Source organism: Lepisma saccharinum, chromosome 3 (genome assembly GCF_977018435.1).
Source record: "Lepisma saccharinum chromosome 3, izLepSacc3.1, whole genome shotgun sequence".
Classification (NCBI taxonomy): domain Eukaryota; kingdom Metazoa; phylum Arthropoda; class Insecta; order Zygentoma; family Lepismatidae; genus Lepisma; species Lepisma saccharinum.
In genome coordinates this window covers 35,005,289-35,026,713 of record NC_139231.1, presented here as the reverse complement: position 1 = coordinate 35,026,713, position 21,425 = coordinate 35,005,289, and the positions used below count along the sequence as shown (strand labels likewise).

General features: G+C 38.5%; 1 protein-coding gene across 1 annotated transcript in view; it reads right to left on the bottom strand.

The window, feature by feature from the left end:
• Positions 1–15,051: 15,051 nt before the first annotated feature.
• The window catches only part of MED27 (mediator complex subunit 27), a 43,216-nt gene continuing 36,842 nt past the window's right edge, over positions 15,052–21,425 (bottom strand). Inside the window, exon 6 of the mRNA XM_083119803.1 lies at positions 15,052–15,301. Coding sequence (XP_082975929.1) covers positions 15,167–15,301 — 135 coding nt within the window. The 3' untranslated portion in view covers positions 15,052–15,166. The remainder of the gene's footprint in view (positions 15,302–21,425) is intronic.

Sequence of the window (21,425 nt, the reverse complement as noted above, 5' to 3'; positions counted from 1 at the left end):
GGCCACACCCGCCTGAAAAATTAATGTCAACCTAAAACTATTTATTACACTCATATAATTTCATTTCGGTCACAGTAATTTATGATGATTATTATAAAGACGTTGCAGGGACTGAAGGAGTGTTTTTGAAGAGAACAGCACTATTACAAGGAAAAATGTGCCTCGTTTTTCCCCCCTGAAAAAAAAATGATCTTGCTTCCCATCCCTGGAACAAATCCTGAGGACATCCATGACGTCCATAAAACCCGGAATTTCTTTCATAGATGCACAATTTATTGTACTTAGTTTTTGCCCTTAATTTATACGCACACCTCTACTATGAAAAAATTATGAACCAATCTTTTAAGCCCCCACCCCATCCCTTTGTTTCCCGAAGCAAGTTTATTTGTGGAAACTGAATATGTGTCATATGCCTTCGGTGGACCCCCAGGAAAATAATGCACGAGCCGCGCCTGGCAGTACTACATTTGCATAAGAAATATTTCATTCATTATTTTATGCTGTGACAATACTTTTGATCGGCTTGACGGAACGCACTTGCTAAGTGCAGCGAAACGGCAATGCTGTGGAACTCACTTACAGCCCGCGGAGTCTGAGATTGGTCATGCACCCGTTTACCATATTAAGAGTGGGAAAGAATAATTAATATCTGGAACCATATTTGAGGTACACATTCTGGAATTTAATCAAATGCGTTATAGTCCAGGCAGGATCATATGTCAATATTTCTATAGTTCGTGGGTTTTTGAATGAAGGAAATATATGACTACTGGTAATGCGTTGCTAGTGTGGTACACAATCATATACTACCAGGTGTTTTACCCGCAATTGTGGCAGAAGGCCTGTGTGACGTCATAAATCCAAGATGCCTACCGCTTCATGCACTAACTAAGAAAATCCATCATAACTCCTTTAATAGTGGTTTTGGAAAATGTTTTATAGATACATGTTTTGTTCAAAATTGAAAAAAGGAACACAATGTATTCTTACAGTTTTTTTCGTATCTCGCACTGTTATGGAGATATATCCAGTGAAACTATTTTGTGCCCTTTTCTGCAAGGATTCTATGCATATTTTACATTTTACTTGACATTCTGCCATATAAATGGGAAAAATTACTGCCTGTGATATTTTGTTGATGCCTACTATTGTGGCGTATTGCCTGTGTGACATCATACATCCAAGATGGCTGCCTCTGCAGACAAAAATGACCATACAGTATTTCCTTAACTCCTTTAGGAGTAATTTTGAACATTTGTAAGTTTGTTGGGCTTTTACATGAAGGGAAGTCATGTGTATGGAGGCATGCAATCATGTATTACAATGTGTCAGAAACCACACATGAAGTACAAAATCCAAGATGGCCACTGTGGAGGTTCTCCACATCCTGATTTAGAATTCGATTATCAGATCTTTCCAGAGGCATTTTCTGTTATTAATTAAAAAGTGAAAAATATTACTAAAATTTTTATAACTACAGTAGTGTCCAAAAGTTAAGCATAACTAAGATATGAGAAAATGTTTTATTAATAAAGTGACAGAACTGCATAAAAGATAGTGAAACATTATATGGTATACAATAGAGTAGAATGCATGAAATTAAAAATAGTTTTTTAGTGCAAAAAATAAGAAAATAGAAGATACTTCCTTACCCCTAACAGCTACACAACCTTGCAACGATGTAGCATGCTATTTACAAGGTGGTTCAAGAGTTCTACAGGCAGCTGGTTCCATTTCCCATGAAGAGGAGTGAGGAGTTCTGGAAATTTCTTTGGTGGAGGATCGCGAGCTAACTCGTCTCATTAAGATAAGACACTACAGGATTTATGTCTGGGGACTTTTGTTGCCAGTCCATGCGGTGGGTGGATTTATTCACCTTCAAGAAAGTCATCCACCAATTTGTTTCGATGCGCACATGCATTATCATCTTTTCAGCCTTGAAGTTGTAGTCTAATCCAACTGCGCCTCCGAAAAGTCGCACATGTTGTTGGAGTACCTCGTTTCTGTGCAGTAAGAGTACCTCCACCAGAGACGTGCAGCTCCGTACGTCCATTGAGCATGATGTCTTCCCATACCAGTATTCCATCTCGACCAAACTGATCCACGATATTTCTTGGATTAAATCGTGATCGAGGTTCTCTCCAGATGAATGTGCGCCGGGAATCATTTTGCAAACTGAATCTGATCAGATCTGTGAAAGAGCATGTTCCTCCGTTCATCCAGGGTCAGTTAATTGATTCTGACTCTACTGTAAGTGGGTCCTTCTGTGCGTTGGATCAAGCAGGACACACACTACTGGACATCTGGCATAGAGACCAGCTGTCCTGAGTCTCCGGTACACAGTTTGGCGAGAGAAACTCTAACCCCTGAGGTGGCTGCAAGCTTTGAGGACAGTTGTCTTGCAGGCATCATCCGGTTTCATCATGCAGTTAAAAAAAGCCAGATATTGGCCCTGTTGTGGCGTTGCTAAAGGGTGTTTTTTCAGAGGCGGAGAACTTTAAGTTAAAATAAAACACAGAAAAATTATTTCAATATCCATGTAATTGGTTGTACTTTACAGTTCATGTTATGGCATTAATGTTTGAATATGATTTTAGGCATGTGGCCACCGCGACTGGTGCGTACATAACGTAATCTGGAGGTCCAATTTTCACGCACTCTTCGCAGTACATCAGGCTGTATGTCGGCAATAATGCGTCGAATATTGGCTTCCAAGTGCTCAATCGTTTCTGGTTTATCGGCGTAGACGTGCGACTTGACATATCCCCAGAGAAAATAATCCAACGGCGTCAAATCGCACAAACGCGGTGGCCAGTTAACAGGGCCATTGGGTGAAATTACTCGGTCGTCGAACATTTCTTGCAGTAAATGAATTGTGGCATGCGCTGTATGACAGGTGGCCCCGTCCTGCTGAAACCACATTTCTGCCACATTCATGTCTTGCAATTGAGGCACGAAAAAGTTAGTAATCATGTCCCTGTACCACGCACTGTTGACTGTCACTTTCTGACGAAAATCATTTTTGAAGACATACGGACCAATTATTCCACGGGCCCAGAGTGCACCACACGGTCACCTTTTCTGGATGTAATGGTGTTTCGACAATGGCTTGTGGATTACCATCACTCCAAATGCAGCAATTTTGTTTATTGACATAACCATTATGAGCACCGTAAATTGCACGTAATGCTCGATGAGTTTGTCGAACGGAACCATGATTTTCAAAATAAAGTTACACAATTTGCAACCGTTGCTCCGGCGTGAGTCTATTCATGAAGACTTGCCAAACCAAACTAACTTCGAAACAAGAGGGAACTGCCTTCTATGCTGTCACAGAAAACAGTGTTGCCAGTTTAAAGTTCTCTGCCTCTAAAAAAAACACCCTTTACTTGTTGACAACCTTGTTCTGGCCTACCATTAACATCTACTGTATCTTAGAACCGTTGCCAAAGCCTGGAAATGACTGTGCCACAGTCAACGCTGACGTGACTTCAGTCTGTGTTTGACCTGATTCCAGACGTCCGATGATTCTTTGCCGATGTCTTTGTGCCATGTTCTTACTGTACATTGAACACTTTAACAAGAGATTGTCCTCCGATCACAATGAGTGTTCGATACAAAATGGGGCACTCTTGTTCTGATATGTTGTGTTTTGTTTACCTTTTAATCACGGGCCTATTTGACACTAGCAGTACTGTTGCCTATGCGCGTAAGGTGAATTACACACCTTGATGATTATTTATGGTGATCCTGCAGATCTCCCCCTTCCATTTTTCTACTTTTTGGACACTTCCGTATTGTGGTAAAGGATTAATGACATCCCTGGGACTTCCTCATTCAATATTTTTTGAGATCTAGGCAGTGTCAATATGACAGGAATGATCTTCTTGTCATTCTCATTTTCAATTTTTCCATCAACAGCCAATTGAGATGGGTAGATTTGGATGATCCTTTTCTGCTTTTATTTGACTCCAATACTTGGAAATAACTCCCCCCTTCTGTGAGGGGAACTTTGGTTGGAGCAAGACGTGAGCCTCGAACATCCCTTTCCGTGAACAAATACCATCGTAATTTGCCAAAATATTTGGTTTTCGTGTCAGGCAAAATGCTGTCATCTTAAATATCCTGTCATCATATTTGGGGTATACGAGACACCCAAATATCAACCTCACTTCCACGAAGTACACCCTGGACTGCATTTTGCAAACTAACATTGCTCTGACGTCTAGGGCCTCCCCGATGGCACAGTGGTATCGACGTGGATTTGTGATCAAGGGGTCCCGAGTTCCTTACCCGGTGGAGGCACATATAGCGGTTCAGATCCCACTTTAAACTGTAGGTCCAGTCCAATTTAGCCTTACTGTGTATAAAGTGGACTTCAATAAAACACCAACTCAATCAATCAATTAATGCTCTGGCGTCTGGACCCATGGGACTTGAGTCGTGTGCTGCCCATGTCTGTTTGTGATTGTCCTTTCATCTATTTCATCTCAACGAGAAGTAAAATAAATCAATTCATTCTTTCATTCTGTCATCTTGTTCATCGAATCCAGGAGAACCAAGATTTGCAAGAGATTCAAGCACATCATCTTCTGCACGATCAAATGCGTTCAACAACCACTTTTTTGCCTTCTTTGCAAGTACAAACACAAACTGGGATACCATTAATAGATAGTGTGAACGCTGCTGCCAAAAAGTGACCCTCACACCTTTCATCAGGGGGAGTTACTTCCAAGTATTGGAGTGAAATAAAAGCAGAAAAGAAACATCTAAATCTACCCAGCCCGATAGGCTGTTGAATAGAGAAAGAAGAAAATGAGGATGACAAAAAGATCATTCTTGTCATATTCACACTACCTAGACCTTCAGAGAAGATTACAGTTGACATGTGGTTGCGGAAAGAGGAAATGTTCATGCTTATGCCGGGATCAGTCCCTGTGACGTACTGAACTGTCTCTTTGTAGTGCAGATGAAGAAAAGTGTGAAAACAATGACTTGCAGGACAGAGACTCAGATCAGTGACGAGAAAATTGAATAAAGTGACTGTATTGATGACATGATATTTCCCAAATGATTACAACCACTCTCAATCTTAATAACAGGTGAGCTGCTTACATTTCAAAAGACAATGCAGAATTCACAGGAGATGATATTACTCCTTTCCTGTAATATTTATAACAATAGTAATGATAATGATAATAATAATAATTAATATTGTTATTTATTAACAGAAAATGCCTCTGGAAAAATCTCATAATCGAACTCTAAATCAGGTTATCATGTGCAGAACCTCCAAGGTGGCCATCTTGGATTTGGGAAGTCATGTATGGTCTCCGACACATTATCCAGCAAAACACTCACAGTAATACATAATTGCATGCCTCCAAATGAAAGCATCCTCCATATACATGGCTTCCCTTCATGTAAAAACCCAACAAACTTGCAAATGGTCAAAATTACTCCTAAAGGAGTTAAGGAGATACTGTATGGTCATTTTTGTCTGTTAATGTCTGCAGAGGCAGCTATCTTGGATGTATGATGTCACACAGGCAATACGCCACAATAGTAGGCATCAACAAAATATCACAGGCAGTAATTTTTCCCATTTATATGGCAGAATGTCAAGTAAAGTGTAAAATATGCATAGAATCCTTGCAGAAAAGGGCAGAAAATACAGGGTGTCCCACGAACGGCGCAACTGGGAATTAAGAGTGGCGTTACTTTGTAACCGAAACCTGTACATCATAAGTCATACACCAAATGTTAGCCCTGTCCAAGATCGTTTTCGCGTATAGCCAATCCTGAAATGCCTCGTAAAGGCGTACCGGTCCAAATGGGTGTTTTAAAAAAAAATATGAGGTACAGTGGCAACACTGTTGATGTTTGAAGGCAACAAAAGGTGTGTTTAGTGATGGTCTATGACATGGAAATACTGGAAACAGGAAAAAAAGAAAATGAAAATTATGGTAAAAAAGTGTTACTTACCTACTCCTGGCAACCATGCAATGCGATAAGAGTGCCCACCGAACGAGAACAAAATCAGTTAGTTGTGTACTCAGAACTGTTTAAGCCGTGCATTTCGCATTGTTCGTAGGGGAAGATTAGAATTGTTCTGTGAAATGAAGTACTCTTTGGAAGAGAGGGTGTTCATTGTGGAACATTATTTTTGTTAAAAATCGTACGCTAGTGTAAAAACTGTGTTTCGCGAGAAATATCCCAATAACAGTGTTCCAGAAAATTCGACGATATATCGACTTGTTTCCAGATTTTGTGAAACAGGATCAGTTAATGACAAACCCTACCACAGACAACCACCAGTTTTGACACAAGGTGTGCTGCAGGATGTGGAGCAGAGAATATCACAATCTCCCAGGAAATCTGTTCGTAAACTTGCTGCACAGTCAGGTGTATCAAAAACAACAACTCACCGAGCGTTAAAACAATTGCACCTACGTGCATATAAGGTACAGGCTGTGCAAGAACTGAAGGAAGCAGACAAAGGTGCACGTGTAAGATACTGCTAGTGGTTTAGAAATTTTATTAGAGACAATGGTGTGAATATTTTGGATAAGGTTTTTTCACGGATGAAGCATGGTTCCACTTAAATGGATATGTCAACAGTCAAAATTCTCGACACTGGTCAAGTAACAATCCCCATTTGTTACATGAACAATCACTTCATTCACAAAAGATCGGTGTGTGGTGCGCGATTCCGCGGAGAAAAATAATCGGTCCATTCTTTTTCAACACAACAGAGTTTTATCGTGACCTTATCACACAGTTTATTTCTCTGTTGGAACGTGATGAACGTGATTGTTGGTTTCAACAAGACTCCGCAACATGTCACACGTCTAATGAAACTTTAGACATGTTGGCAGAGTTTTTTGGCGACCACATTATAAGCAAAAACTTATGGCCCAGTCGCTCCCCGGATCTGACGTCTCCAGATTTTTTTCTGTGGGGTTATTTGAAACAAACAGTTTACATTAATAACCCAAGAACACTTGATGATCTAAAAATAAACATTTGCACAGCCATTAACAATATAAACCAATCAACCTTGCATAAAGTTGCTTCCAACATGATAAAACGTGTTGATGAATGCCTCAGGGAAAATGGTTGTCATTTTCAACATCTTTTGTAAAGCTACACTGCCTGTTACGCGCATTGCATGGTTGCCCGGAGTAGGTAAGTAACACTTTTTTCACCATAATTTTCATTTTCTTTTTTTCCTGTTTCCAGTATTTCCATGTCATAGACCATCACTAAACACACCTTTTGTTGCCTTCAAACATCAACAGTGTTGCCACTGTACCTCATAATTTTTTTAAAACACCCATTTGGACCGGTACGCCTTTACGAGGCATTTCAGGATTGGCTATACGCGAAAACGATCGGTTTTCTTCTCTGAACTATAGATGGCGAAATAGTCCACCTACCCAAGGTGGAAATTGACGTCCAAATTTCCGTACGAATGTTTGACATGCAATTTTCCATGCTTTGTGGAAAAATAAATTTACACTTTCACTTACATTTGGCAACACTTCATGAACAACACTGCACCCCGTTTGTTGTTTCTATGTTTAAAAATATCTTCTTGGACAGGGCTAACATTTGGTGTATGACTTATGTATGTACAGGTTTCGGTTACAAAGTAACGCCTCTTAATTCCCAGTTGCACCGTTCGTGGGACACCCTGTAGTTTCACTGGATATATCTCCATAACAGTGTGATATATGAAAATAATACTGTAAGAACAAATTTTGTTCCTTTTTCAATTCTAAACAAAACATGGATCTATAAAAAAATTTCCAAAACCACCATTAAAGGAGTTATGATGGATTTTCTTAGTTAGTGATTGAAGCGGTAGCCATCTTGGATTTATGATGTCACACAGGCCTTCTGCCACAATTGCAGGTAAAACACCTGGTAGTACATGATTGTGTACAACACTAGCAACGTATTACCGGTAATCATATATTCCATTCATTCAAAAACCCACGGGATTACAAATGCCCCTGGACTATTATATCAACAGTTTTTTGCAATTTCATTGAATTTGTAATTATGTATTTCAAGTTTGCACATTTCCCTAAAATGCCAATTTTTGAAGTATCTAGTAAAAATATGCATTTGATTTTTTCTACAGAGATACAAAATCTCAAAATTATATGTACAGTCAATTATGAACTGTATGGTGTTCTTCCCCATTCGTAAAAATTGGAAGAAAAACTACACTTTTCAGTGATTTTTTTATTATGGTAACAAAACAAAGTTAAGATTAATTTTCAGATAACACTTACTAAAAAGAAGATACTTGAAGCTTCCCAATAAGGTATATTTGACTTTATTCCTCCCACGGAGTACAATTATACAAGCACGTAAACCGAGGGCTCAATATTTTTGTCACGGATAGTAGGGCACCTGCAAAGGGGGGGGGGACAGAGGAGCAATAACCCCTTCAATTTCAAATTTTATGCAAATAAAAATACATTTTGTAAAATGTTCTTGCTTTCTTTGCTCACATTATCTGCATTTCTCGTTTTCGTCAAGTTCAGAGCTGTAGCTAGAGGCGGCGGGAGTCGGCCATGGGCATCGAATGATCTAAAAAAAAAGTTGTAAACAAGAGAGAATGCCATGGCGTCCAGTGAAATTATTTGCGCCCTATTAAATCTATATTTTCTTCAATTGCAAAAATTGGGTCTAAAAATTTTATGTAAAGTTATGTATTTAAATAATATGTGTTGTATATTTGTATTGAATAAGCTTTCAATACGTACACAATGTAGTGTTAGCTTGTTGCATATGTATTTTCTATTTTATGTTGCTCCATGTTGCACATGTGTAAAACATATGTTGTACATGAAAGTTACCCATGTATCTTCGGAATGCATATATCATTCATTATCTGCCATTCAAAAATACAGTTTGTGTGCTTGATTTCCATTATTAGCTAATGTGAAATTGACGGTGTTGAAAAATATTTCAAATCGTCTGTTCCAAACAAATGCTTTAGCACAGACTCTACCCCCTTTTTGCATCATTTTTGAGGATAATAACATCTTTGATACTACTATTACTTGTAGTAATAATAATAATAATAAAGCCATTATTAATGCTATTATTATTATTGGTACTTGCCCTGCCCCCAGACAAAAATTCATGGTTGCACCTCTGGTATTATATTTTTGTCTGACAAAAATAATTTGAGTAATTAATTCTGCATAAACGGGGGGAAATGTTCTACCTTTTTTGAGGGGGGGAAGTGCATCAAGGGCCTTGGGGGGGATGGACACACCTGCTTCTGAGGCAAGGCCAGGTTAAATGTTTTCGTTGTTAGAGTGTACTTATGCTGAGAGACTTACACTACCAAGCCTCCCTAACTACGAAAGCATTCCGCGCTTACGTCAGAAGATGAAATTAGGTGCTGAACCAAGATGGTGTTCGAATTTGGTGCGATGAGCCATACCTTTTCTGCACCTTGCTTCCGCGGCTTTTACGATCTGGTAGGTAAGGGAAGGAAGAGGAGGAAGAGCAGTGAGGAGGGAATGGTACCTTAAGCATGTTTTCTTAACAGTTACAACAGTTGTAACTTGGCGAAGGCAAGGAGTTGGGGGTTAAGGATATTTTTCATAATCTCCTGCGACGTAAGGAAAAAAAAGAAAAAAAAAGTAGTTTTTATAATTTCTCAAATGTAACACTTATTTAGTAAAATAGTTCTGGATGTTATTTCAATGAGATGGACAATTTTTCGATTCTCTCCCCTTCCAACTTAAGTCCCAAGTTCGATTATGCCCCCCCCCCCAAAAAAGTAGACCCCAACTGTTCTCGGGCAAAATGCTACTTACTTTATGTTATCAGTTAACGATTTCATATTTTTGTATCTATAGTTCCAGTAAGTTTGAGATATCGGTAAGTGTCCAGAATGGATGGATGCACGTAAACAGTGTGGTATATAGAACATTTCTAGGAGAGGGTGATAAGCAACTACCTGTAAATCATTGACATTTAATAGTAGTGCAGGAGTAAAAATTTAGGCAACAAAAGGGGAAGGTGAAGAAACCAGAATTCCCCACTTCACCTTACAAACATAATCTTGAACATAACCATTCAGCTTTTTAAACATCTTGTAATGAAAGGCTCCCGGGGTTCAATTGCCACAGAGGATATTGTGGAGTGATTAAAATTCCGCTCTAAACAGTCTGAGTAAAAAAAACTGACTCGTAACAAAACATTGGAAAAATAATTTTCAGTTATTGCAACTCGTGAAGCACGGAAAAGAACAGGGAATGAATGCGAAATGTAATTAAAAGGAAGTAGAGCAAGGACTTTTATAAAGCGCATTAGAAAATTGACTGATATTACTATGCTTTAGTAACATGATTCCTCCTAATTTATTTTCTTTGTCCTTCTGTTACCTTTCCACGTGCTCATCCCCAGAGGGAGGTAGGTAAGCCCCACGACAGGTTAAGTTTGCAGCAACTTTTCGCATGCATAGACACAAACGTGCACCCAGAATATAGTTCCGCTGCAATACTGTCGATTTTCTCACTGTCTACGATATGAACATCTCTGCTGTTGAGGCAAGACTGGTACGAAAGATTCTTAGCACCGTTCTCGTGTGGATTAATACATTAAACCTGCTGCAAACTTAACTTGTCGCGGGGCTTAGGTAGGTTATTCGTGCATGTGTGTGTGTTTGTGCACGCAGGTGTGTGTGTTCACATGTGTTGATTGTCTTCGAGAACATTTTATACAACGAAAATAATATTTTATTATTTGAGTTTCAATAAATTAATATAAATCTGTACGAATGTTTGACACCTTCCTGCCTGAAAACATTCTGTGAGCTCTGGACTTTCGAAGTATTTATAACTATATGAACTAAAAAAAATAAAATGTCAAAACAGGAATATCTATCCCTTCTTTCCTATAATAATATGGACGATTCACGGCTTCGACTTCCAAAACTGTGTCTTGTTTTTTGAAAGGAGCCACCGAAGTAATGCAGTTCCCTGATTTCATGGAGGTCTCTGCCTGAACCCAGATGGCAAGAAAAGATAAGCTTACAAACTATCGGGTGAAAGCTCCCCCCGCTGTGCTGCGAGAATCACATGAGGAGGTTTTGTGTATTGAAAAACGACAGCAGCACTACAAGCGGAAAATCCTCAAATTTTCAGAAGTCGTGGGAACCATATTCTAGTCTTCTTTGTCATACAATTATGTAATTTCTGTTGAATATATTGTGCAAAGGCTTGCAATTATCTAGATCCACAATATTGAACCTAAAAGGTATAATATTTTAGAACTCTTCAAACGCCCCATTTAAATCTGCTTTTCAGATCCCACTAATGCTGCTTTACTATTTTTTGTACGCCAAACTAGAACCCCAAATTGATTTTTTTATGAACTACATCACTTTGTGTATCCTTCTAGAAAAGCCTTGCAGAGTATCACCGAAATTGGAAGCATATGTTAGGAGATTTTGTCAATAGAAGGAGAAGCAGTTTTCAGCTGCTAATTTACTTTCAGCTGTTCCATATTTAGGAACCATACTAGTTCAATGAATTTGGGGAGGGGGGGGGGGTTTGAAACATCCAGCCGAGGCTTAAGTGTACCAAGTAAGGTGCTTTCCAGGATAATTTTAAATAGAATCAAGAACATAGTGGAGACACGTCTACGCAAAGAACAGGGTGGTTTTCACCAACATCATAGTTGTGTAGACCTTTTTAATACCTTAAGAATTATCCTTGAACAGAATGCAAAGTGGCAGACTACCCTTTACCTGACATTTATTGATTTTGAAAAGGCATTCGAATCATTAAAGAGAAAGTTTATGTGGAAATCACTAGAACAATATCGTATCCCGTGGAAGATTCTGGCACTCACCAAAGACATATATGATGGCTTCAAATGTAAGGTTATTCATGAAAACAAATTTACAGAGCATATAGAAGTGAACTCTGGAGTACGACAAGGTTGTATTCTCTCGCCAATCATATTTTTAGTTTTGGATAGAGTGATGAGGAGGGTTACAGAAGGAAGAAAAAGAGGTATCCAATTGGATATAGCTGATAGCTTAGAGGACTTGGAATTTGCTGACGATATCTGCCTCCTAGCCAACAAATTCAAAGACATGGATGCAAAACTAAAACAACTTGAAGAGGAAGCAAGAGGAGCTGGATTACACTTCAATGTTAATAAAACAAAGGAAATGAGGGTAAATAACAAAAATAAAGAAGGGCTAAAACTCTACAACACTGAGATAGAACATGTAGACTCATTTGAATACCTGAGAAGTGTAGTCACCAAAAATGGGGAGCAGATAAAGATGTCCAAAGTCGAATAAAAAAAGCAAATTACAACTATACTCAATATGGTAAAATAATATCATCTCCAGAAATACAAAAATCGGCATTTTCAATATGAATGTTATGTCAGTCCTGCTTTATTCTTGCAAGACATGGAGAGTGACCCAGCAGATTATGCATAGGCTGCTAACTATTGTTAATAGATGACTACGGCAGATAATAAATATAAAATGGCCTGACATAATACCGAATGAAGCACTATGGGAAGTCACCAACCGACAACCAATTGATATCCAGCGGCTCTTGTTAACGCACCTTTGTAGAGTGAACAACTAGCAGTATCCAATGGAGTGGTAAAGTATGGTGCAGTGGAACTTTCCACTTAGAACTTGATAAAATGCATTGGTAAATGGTGCTTTGGATGAATAACATGATTAAAAATGAACTATTATGAATTCTGCGAACCTTTTAAAATACGCACTGATTTAACATAATATATGCATGTTTGTCGCATTTACGCACTTGTTACAATAATCGGTAGAACTTAATGTGCGAATATTTAACCATGTGATAGTTTTACGAGATAGTTTTTGACGTAAGCATTCATTAGTTATTGAATTCACACGGATGATTAATTATTGTGTTAAAAGTGGTTCCTTGTAATCAACGACTGATTGGAACGAACGTTTGTTATAAATTATTGTCTACGAGTTTTCTCAGGTAAATACACATTGTGTGAGATCGATAAGTTATTGTATGAAATTAAGCAATTGTAAAACAATTACTGGCTACAATAAACAGTAACTAAGATGCATAATCACCCACACATTGTTAACAAATTTGTAATGCATGAATTATAAAATAAATACTCGTCTGTGATCAATATTTCATCAAACAATCCTCTGTCTAATTATTGACTACAAAAATAAAATAAGTTGATAAACAGTAAGTTATGATTAGGTAGTTAGAGTGATAGCATGCATTGGTGATTGGGATTGTGATTATTATCTATGACCATTTATGATTTTTGCATGTTGTGATCGCGATTGCTTATCACGAGCGGAAGCATTCTTCGGAGTATTCTCATTGTTGCATGCATGCTTTTGACACTAATTACCCAAGATACTAAAGGACAGATGCCCAGATACGAGAAGTTCCTTGGTGGACTTATAGGCGTCTCGTTTCTCTGCGAATAACTTTCACGTTTCCTTATAAATTATAAATATTATTATATAGTAGCTAAGTAGAACGTTACATGTCACTCCTGAAAGAAACACTCCGGATGAAAATGTTTCTGCAATACCCTTGTAGTAATAAAACAAATTACTGTGGCTAAAATATGTGTGAAATAAATACTTTCAGGTTGGCATTCATTTTTCAGTGAAGGAGGCACAGCTCCCCTTGCCCTATATATGAAAATATTATTTAAAATTTTATGCTCTTAAAATTTGCTTCATAATATTTTGAAGCTAAGATTCTTATATTTTGAGTAAATTTGAAAAATATAAAATCTGGTAGCCATTTAAAAAAAAATCAGAAATAAGTTGTCATATTTTCATAAGGAATGAAACTTTCCCTTTCAATGATTTCAAATTTTAGTAAACCTTGTTTTTTTTTAAAAAAAAATCACATTTAATTAATTTATTGGTGTACTAAAATGTGAATGTGATGTATTATCATGTTTTTCTTTTTCTGAAATCCTTATTTTTTGGTTAACATTGTTGTGAAATTTCAGAAACATTAAATAAATTATAAGGGAGATAGAATTATTTTTCTAAGACAGTGCAGCTGACACTTGGAGCCTTTGGGACTGGAAAAATGAGGAATCACTGAAAGTAAGAAGGGCTCTAAAAATTAAACCAGACAAGTTAACGATAAAAAAATGAATGTGGTTTCTCACCGCCATGGAAGGATTAAGTGTAAAGTTTCATCAAAATCTGAGATCATGGTCGGGTTGAACTAACATGGAAGCAAGTGGGTTTTCTCATCCTCCAGTGAGGCCGTGCGGCCGAAGGTGTCAGTGTTTGGGCTCCTGCTGCAGTACGTGTGCTGGTTGTAGTCTCCTGCAAGTTTTATGTTTCCATAAATAATGTAAATTTTGAAAATAAAAACACTCTTCTTGTTCATGGTTTTGTTGGTTTAGCACAAATGAAATGAACGAATTTCCTTTTAGCAGGTATACATAAAAACACGTTTTGTTGAATGCTATACTAGCCATTGTTATCTTTAAAAAAATGTTTTGTTTTTGTGGAATTGAATCGAATGCCATTCTGTAATTTTTCAAATGAAATGCACAGACGTAAAATACAATTTTAGAAGTGGTCAATGGCTCTAAAATATTCAAGAACTTTATATGTATGATTCATATATGAATTTGCATATGCATTCATTAAAAAACATTTAAAATATGTATATGCAATATGTAAAATGCATAACTATCTTGGCCCTAGTCATCTACATCATTGTTCACGAAATTATTTCTCACAACAAATATGAAGGGTAAAGTTACATTGAAAGCAAGAATACCAATTAATTTTTCATGAAAATACATCCCATTTCATTCAAGTTTTATCCCTTTCCTAATCATGTCATAACATTTGAGTTGTTTTAAGAGTGTTTCTATGTTGCGTGTGTGTGTGTGTGTCAATGCTGACAGTAAACATGCAGCAGGGATATTGAATACACATTACCAATTTGTATTCTGCTTTTTCATTCTCCTAAAATAACTTGTTGCTTTAATTAAACATCCTTGGTTTTTCCTCTTTAATGTAAAAATAGTTTAATGCTGCATCACTCATACAAAAGAAAAAAATAGATATTGTACATTATTTACAGTGGAGAATTCACTTCCTGTACTATGGTTTACAGTCTTCATGAAAAGGCTCCAGAGTTCTAAAGTCTCTCCATGTTGGAGGAAGTGCACTGTGCAGGTGATTTCCACATCGCTTACATGTATCCGTGAAGAGTGAATTGAAGCTATGAAACCATGTCTAGAAAGAGAAGAATAACTTTTCTAAAAACAATACTTCCAAATATAAAGACAATATAATTTTCACAGGAAGGTATAAGAAAAGAATTACAAATAAAAACTTTTATTTTGTTTAACATTTTAATGTAAGATGATTGTAAATATACCCACTATTTGAACTATTTGCAAAGACTTAACAAAAGCATTACTCACTTCTAGATACGTATCACTCTTGACTTTCGAAATTAGAATGTGCAGGAAAATGGGACAGGTTCTACAGGTCAATATTTTAAGCCTCCCTGATGGTGTAATGACAATGTCCTTGCCTTGTAATCAAGGTATCCCAGGTTCAATACCTGGTGTATGCACTAGTGGTTTGGATCTGACTTTAAACTGTATGTTCAGTTCTATTTAGTTTATCTGCATAAAGTGGATTAAAAAAATCAAATATTCCATTGCACTTCTGGATAAGTATTAGTTACTTTGCACACTCTTGGTTTCCAGCAGACTCTAAAATGGAATAACATTACCAATAATACAGTGTTTCAAAAGTTGCACAATCCAAGCTTTGATGGCTTATAACATAAAAAATCATAAAATACCAGGTGTATAAGCTTAAATCTGCTGTTTTGTAGTCAGAAAAAACACATGGTTTGTTCATAGAAAGCAACAAGAAATTTATTCAAAGTACTTGCCCTCGCGAGCTACACATTTTGCCCACCTCTCGGCCAATTTGTGGATACCACGCCAAAAAAGTCCTTTTCTTTCGAGGCAAACCACTCATCAAGCCATTTTCGGACATCTGCATACGAATCGAAGTGCTGCTCAGTGACGGCGTGGCCCATCGACGAAAACAGATGGTAGTCGGAAGGGGCCAGGTCTGGTGAATAGACAGGATGGGGTAGCACCTCCCAGTTGCATGTCTCCAAGTAGTTTTGGACCAGTCTTGACGTGTGCGATGGGGCGTTGCCGTGGAGGAAAATCAGCTTGTCATGTCTTTGTTGATAATCCGGCCTTTTGTCACACAGAGCACGGTGCAATTTGATCAGTTCTTGGTGGTAGCGGTGGGCAGCGACAGTTTTACCAGGTTTCAACAGCTCAAAGTAGACGATACCCTGTTGATCCACCAAACACACAGCATTGTCTTCCGGCCGAAGCGATTTGGTCTCGAGGAAGATGTTGATGGTTGGCCGGGATCAACCCACAATTTCTTGCATTTAGGATTCTCGAAATATATCCACTTTTCATCGCCAGTCACAATCCGATGCAGGAAAGACTTTCTTTTTTGTCTGGCAAGCATGTGATTTGGCGTCTCTCCAGCTGTCGATCGGTCAATTCATGCGGCACCCACTTTCCAATCTTTTGAACCTTTCCCATGGCACGTAGACGCATGGAAATAGCTGCTTGAGTAACACCCAATTGCTCGGCAAACATCTTTTGCGTTTGGGTATCGTTCTCGTCCAAAAGAGCCTGCAATTGATGGTCCTCAACCTTCCTGGGCCGATTTTCACGCTTCTTGTCGCTCAGGTCAAAATTGCAGTCTTTGAACTGACGAAACCAATCCCTGCACGTTGTTTATGATACATCACTGTCACCATAGGCCTCCACAAGCATTCGATGCGATTCGGCAGCCGATTTCTTCAAATGGAAGCAGAAAAGCAGAGCTTCCTGCATATGCTCTTTTTCTGGCACAAAACTAGACATGCTTACCACAGGAACACTGTCTGTTGTTGTCTGCACGTGCTGACGATGTGCACTGATTTGTGTTGGCAGATGTCCCAACTCATACAAACAACAGGTATGGCGTGCCCATGGTAGCTTCATACTCTCACTAACGCCATCTATGAGCAAACAGCACATTTAAGCTTATACACCTGGTATATTTACACCGCCTTTTCTGCATTATAAAAACATTTTTCAATGGTTAACATTATCAGTTTTCGATGTCCGTAAAATTGTAATTTTTTTTGCGATTTACTTTCATTGGTTTCGAAAACATCGCTTATTTCTCAATTTTGGTGTTTCAAAACACACTTTTGGCAATAGACCTTCCAACATTCCTGGTGACAAAAAGCATGGGTGGGGGCAGCAGGAGGGGGAAGGGTAGGCAGCAGGGAAAGAAAGTGAAAAGCCTCCAGCTGCCAATAAGGGCTTGAAAAACAGCAGACTGCTCTTTGCTGTTTCACAAAACTGCGCCGTAGGATTACAAAGGAAGTATTGTTGAATGATTTGCCTTGTTCCTGTTGGTCATGCAATTTTTAGCCCCTTTCGTCACATGATTACTTAAGTAAGTTGCCGTGCAGGGTATGCCAGACTAACAAAGCAAGTTGGATGAATTGAAATTATTCGAGTTTGAACTTTCATTCAGTATGTGTGTCCCCAGCTTGTGGCATGTGACCAGCGGCAGAGCTGTGGCATTGAGGCTTTTCTCTCCTCCAACAAGAGTAAAGGGTATATAATTTAAGGTGGCAAGAAGACCCGGTTTATTGATTGATTGATTTAGTTTATTTTACTTAGCGTTTTGTGCCTCTTGGCTAATTTGCGAAGATGGGGATGAGTGATGAAATTGATGAATGGACATTCACAAACAACCAAGCCCAACCGGGATTCGAACCTGGGACCCTTGGCATCGCAGCGCGATGTGCTAACCACTCGGCCACAGGGTCGGGTGACCCGGTTTATCACCGAGTGAAATTCAGACATGCCAGACATTATGCGGGTACCTTTTGGAGATTCACATCCTGGGGTAGCCGGTGTGGGGTCCGATGAATTTCAAATGTTGTGTAAAAAAGTAGTTACTTTCCCTTTTTCATCTTCTTCTTCTACATGATTACGGAAATCTTTTTTCCCCATCAGGATTATAGCCAAAAGTATACTGAACAAAACGAGGTATCATTTGTACCTCTAACTTTCTTAGTCCCGGAAATATAAAATTTCATTTAGAAGTATGCAGAATTTCAAATTTCCCGCTGAAAACAGGCTCGGCGTTAGTGCATTGAAACAACATTTTTTCTCCCAAGTATTAGCAATAAGGGAGTAAATTTTTCCACATCAATGGCAAACATACCTGGCAATATGTGGGTACCTTTTGGAGATATAGGTCCTGGCGTAGCCTGCGTGGGGGTCCGATGAATTTCAAATTTCACGTAAAAAAGTAGTTACTCTCCCTTTCTTCTTCTACACGATTCCAGAATTTTTTCCCCCCATCAGGATTATAGACCAAAATATACTGAACAAAACAAGCTATCATTTGTACATCTAACATTCTTAGTCCCAGAAATATAAAATTTCATTTAGAAGCAAATTTCCTGCTGAAAACATGCTCAGCGTTACTGAAAATACCTGGAAAATCAGCCTCGGAGTCTAAGGGTTAAAGAGAATTTTTAAAAACGCTAAAATTAATTGTATTACGAGGGGTGTCCCATAAGTAGTGAGCCTGATAGGGTTCCCATAGTTCAATCTAAAAATAATTAGGGGATTTGAAATATCAATTCTTTGTAAGTGTATATGCAAAGCGGTGTCCAGTTCGAACCATCCTATTCGTCTTTGCAGGAGCTAGAAGTGTGCTAAGTGTGTAACATCAGAAAAATTAAGAGAGAAGAGATACGAGCAGTGATCAATTATCTGTTGTAAAATAGGTTGAGTCCCAAGGAAATCCATGAGGATATGGTGACAACATTAGGAGAGGATGCTCCATCCTCTGCCACAGTGAAGAGATGGGTAGCTGAATTTAAGGGGGGGGGGGCTGAGTGAGTGTGGAAGATGGCCCTTGTCCAGGCAGGCCAGTGGAGATGGTGACACAAGAAAATGTAGAGAAAGTGCACAAGATTATTCTTGCAGACAGACATGTGACTATGCGATATATTGCAGAGGAACTGAAAATGTCCAATCAACAGTGGAGTGCATTGTGGATGACCAGTTGGGGATGAAAAAAGTTTCTTCACGTTGGGTTCCAAAACTTCTGACAAGTGAACAAAAGTTGACAAGACCCATGATCTCAGAATGAAATCTTGAACTATTCCAGGCCGATCCAGACAGATTTGTTGAACGACTTGTGACTATTGATGAAACTTGGGCTCATCACTATGTACCGGAGCCAAACCAGGCAACAACAAACCCATCCCAAATAAAGCAAATCCGGTCCCTCTGCTGGGAAAGTGATGACGACAGTCTTCTGGGACTCTAAGGGTGTTTTGTTGGTCGATCATCTCCGAAAGGGAAACACCATGACAGGAGAGGATTATGCTTCCCTGGTGAGGCAATTACAGGGTGTTTTGAAGACTGGGAAAGCTCTCTAAAGGGGTGATTCTGCATCAGGACAATGCACGTGTTCACACATCGCTTGTTGCGATGGCAACTAGCCGTTATTGTGGGTTCGAATTGTTGGAACATCCTCCTTATTCACCCGATCTTGCTCCATCAGACTTTCATCTCTTCCCTAACTAAAAAAAGCTTTGGGCATGTGATGATGACGTCATTAGTGCTGTGGGTGACTATTTTGCAAGCCTTGAGAAAAGCTTTTATGAGACTGGGATAAAAGCACTGCAGAAGCGTTGGCAAAATTGTGTGGACCTGCAGGAAGACTACGTAGAAAAATAGGAGACTATTGTGGTCCCATCCTGTTCCCTTCTAGGTTAGGCTCACTACTTATGGGACACCCCTCGGATTACCTCATTTGAACATGTCATAAAATCATATCTATATTAACCTTTAATGGACAGAGCCTTGCGTGCCTGGAAAGCTTATGACAATGGAAGCTTTCGAAACACACTCTTTTCAAACTTGCCATGAAGTACAAAAACCGTACAAAAATCGTAGCTCGAGAACCAATTGTTGTAAAGAGAGGTAAAATCCATCTTGTTTTCTTTCTTAACGACAGGTCTTTTAGCAGAGGTAAATAAATTTCCTCTTAATAATCATTGTTAAAAGAAAGTTAAATTGGCAAACGGCACACCCAGGTTTCCTGAGTTTCACTTCTAGTGTTGGCCCTATGAATGATAGATGGACCAAATTTGGAGGGAAGCACAAGAAAAGCCTACTCTATGAGGACATGCAATGCCTGTGTCAAAACTTTGAGAAAAAAAAATCATGCAAAGGTAAAGGAAAAGTGCTCCCCTGTGCTTAGCACCATGCCATGAAGGTGTATAGGGGGTGTGAGAGGAACGCCCTTGATCTGGTCGTGGTTGGGGGTGATGTGATCAGCATCACACCCCTGACAGCCTTTACCCCCCAGGGTTTCCCCCAGGTACCCATGGCATTCGACGTTGGGTGGGCACCGGTACCATTCCAACGTTAGAAAAGTTACCGGATTTGAACCAGACGGAAATTGAACCCAGGACCTTTAGCATGGTAGTCAGATGCGTTACGGACTGAGCCACCGCGACCATGCATTTGGAAATTTGGTGTAATTACGGAAAATTCTGAAATTTGGCCCTTTGCACCCGCTCCCCACCTGTAACCTTAATTGTTGCACATTGCTTAAAATGTTGCTTTTTACTCACTCTTACATGTAGAATTTAATTATTTAAAAAAGATACAGTAGTTTAGAAGTTAGCCCTTTATCTTCAATTTATCCCATAGTAACAAATGGGAAACAATGGATGTTTTCTAATGGTGCTTGGAATAGTAACAATGGATATATTGGTTTGTAATTCGAATATGTAATACCTTTAGAGGTATACTAATGAACAACAAAGACAGATGTCACATAAAGAGATTACTTTTCAAGAAATGGCATGTTTCTCGCTCAAAAGTGCATTTCCGCAAAAAATGTAATGCTGTTGAAACACACTTTGTTTAGTGTTGTTTGTTTTTCAAATATATTTTGAAACTCTGATACTTGATATTTGAAAATCCACTTAAAACCAATAATTAGATTCTTAGAGGCATTAAATTAATCTTCTTTTAATTCTGCATTTGACGAATAAGGCAATTTAAATTGTTTAAGGTAACGTGATTCAAGCTACCTATGCAAAGTTTCAAGTGAAAAAGAATAATTTTAAAATATCTTGTAACTTTGTTTTATGTAATCATTTATTAAAAATGGATGACACGCGTTTCAAGAACAAAATGACATTGTCATTTCCACATTCATCACGATATAATTCAGGTATTATTGTCACGTTGAATAATTATACAAAAATATA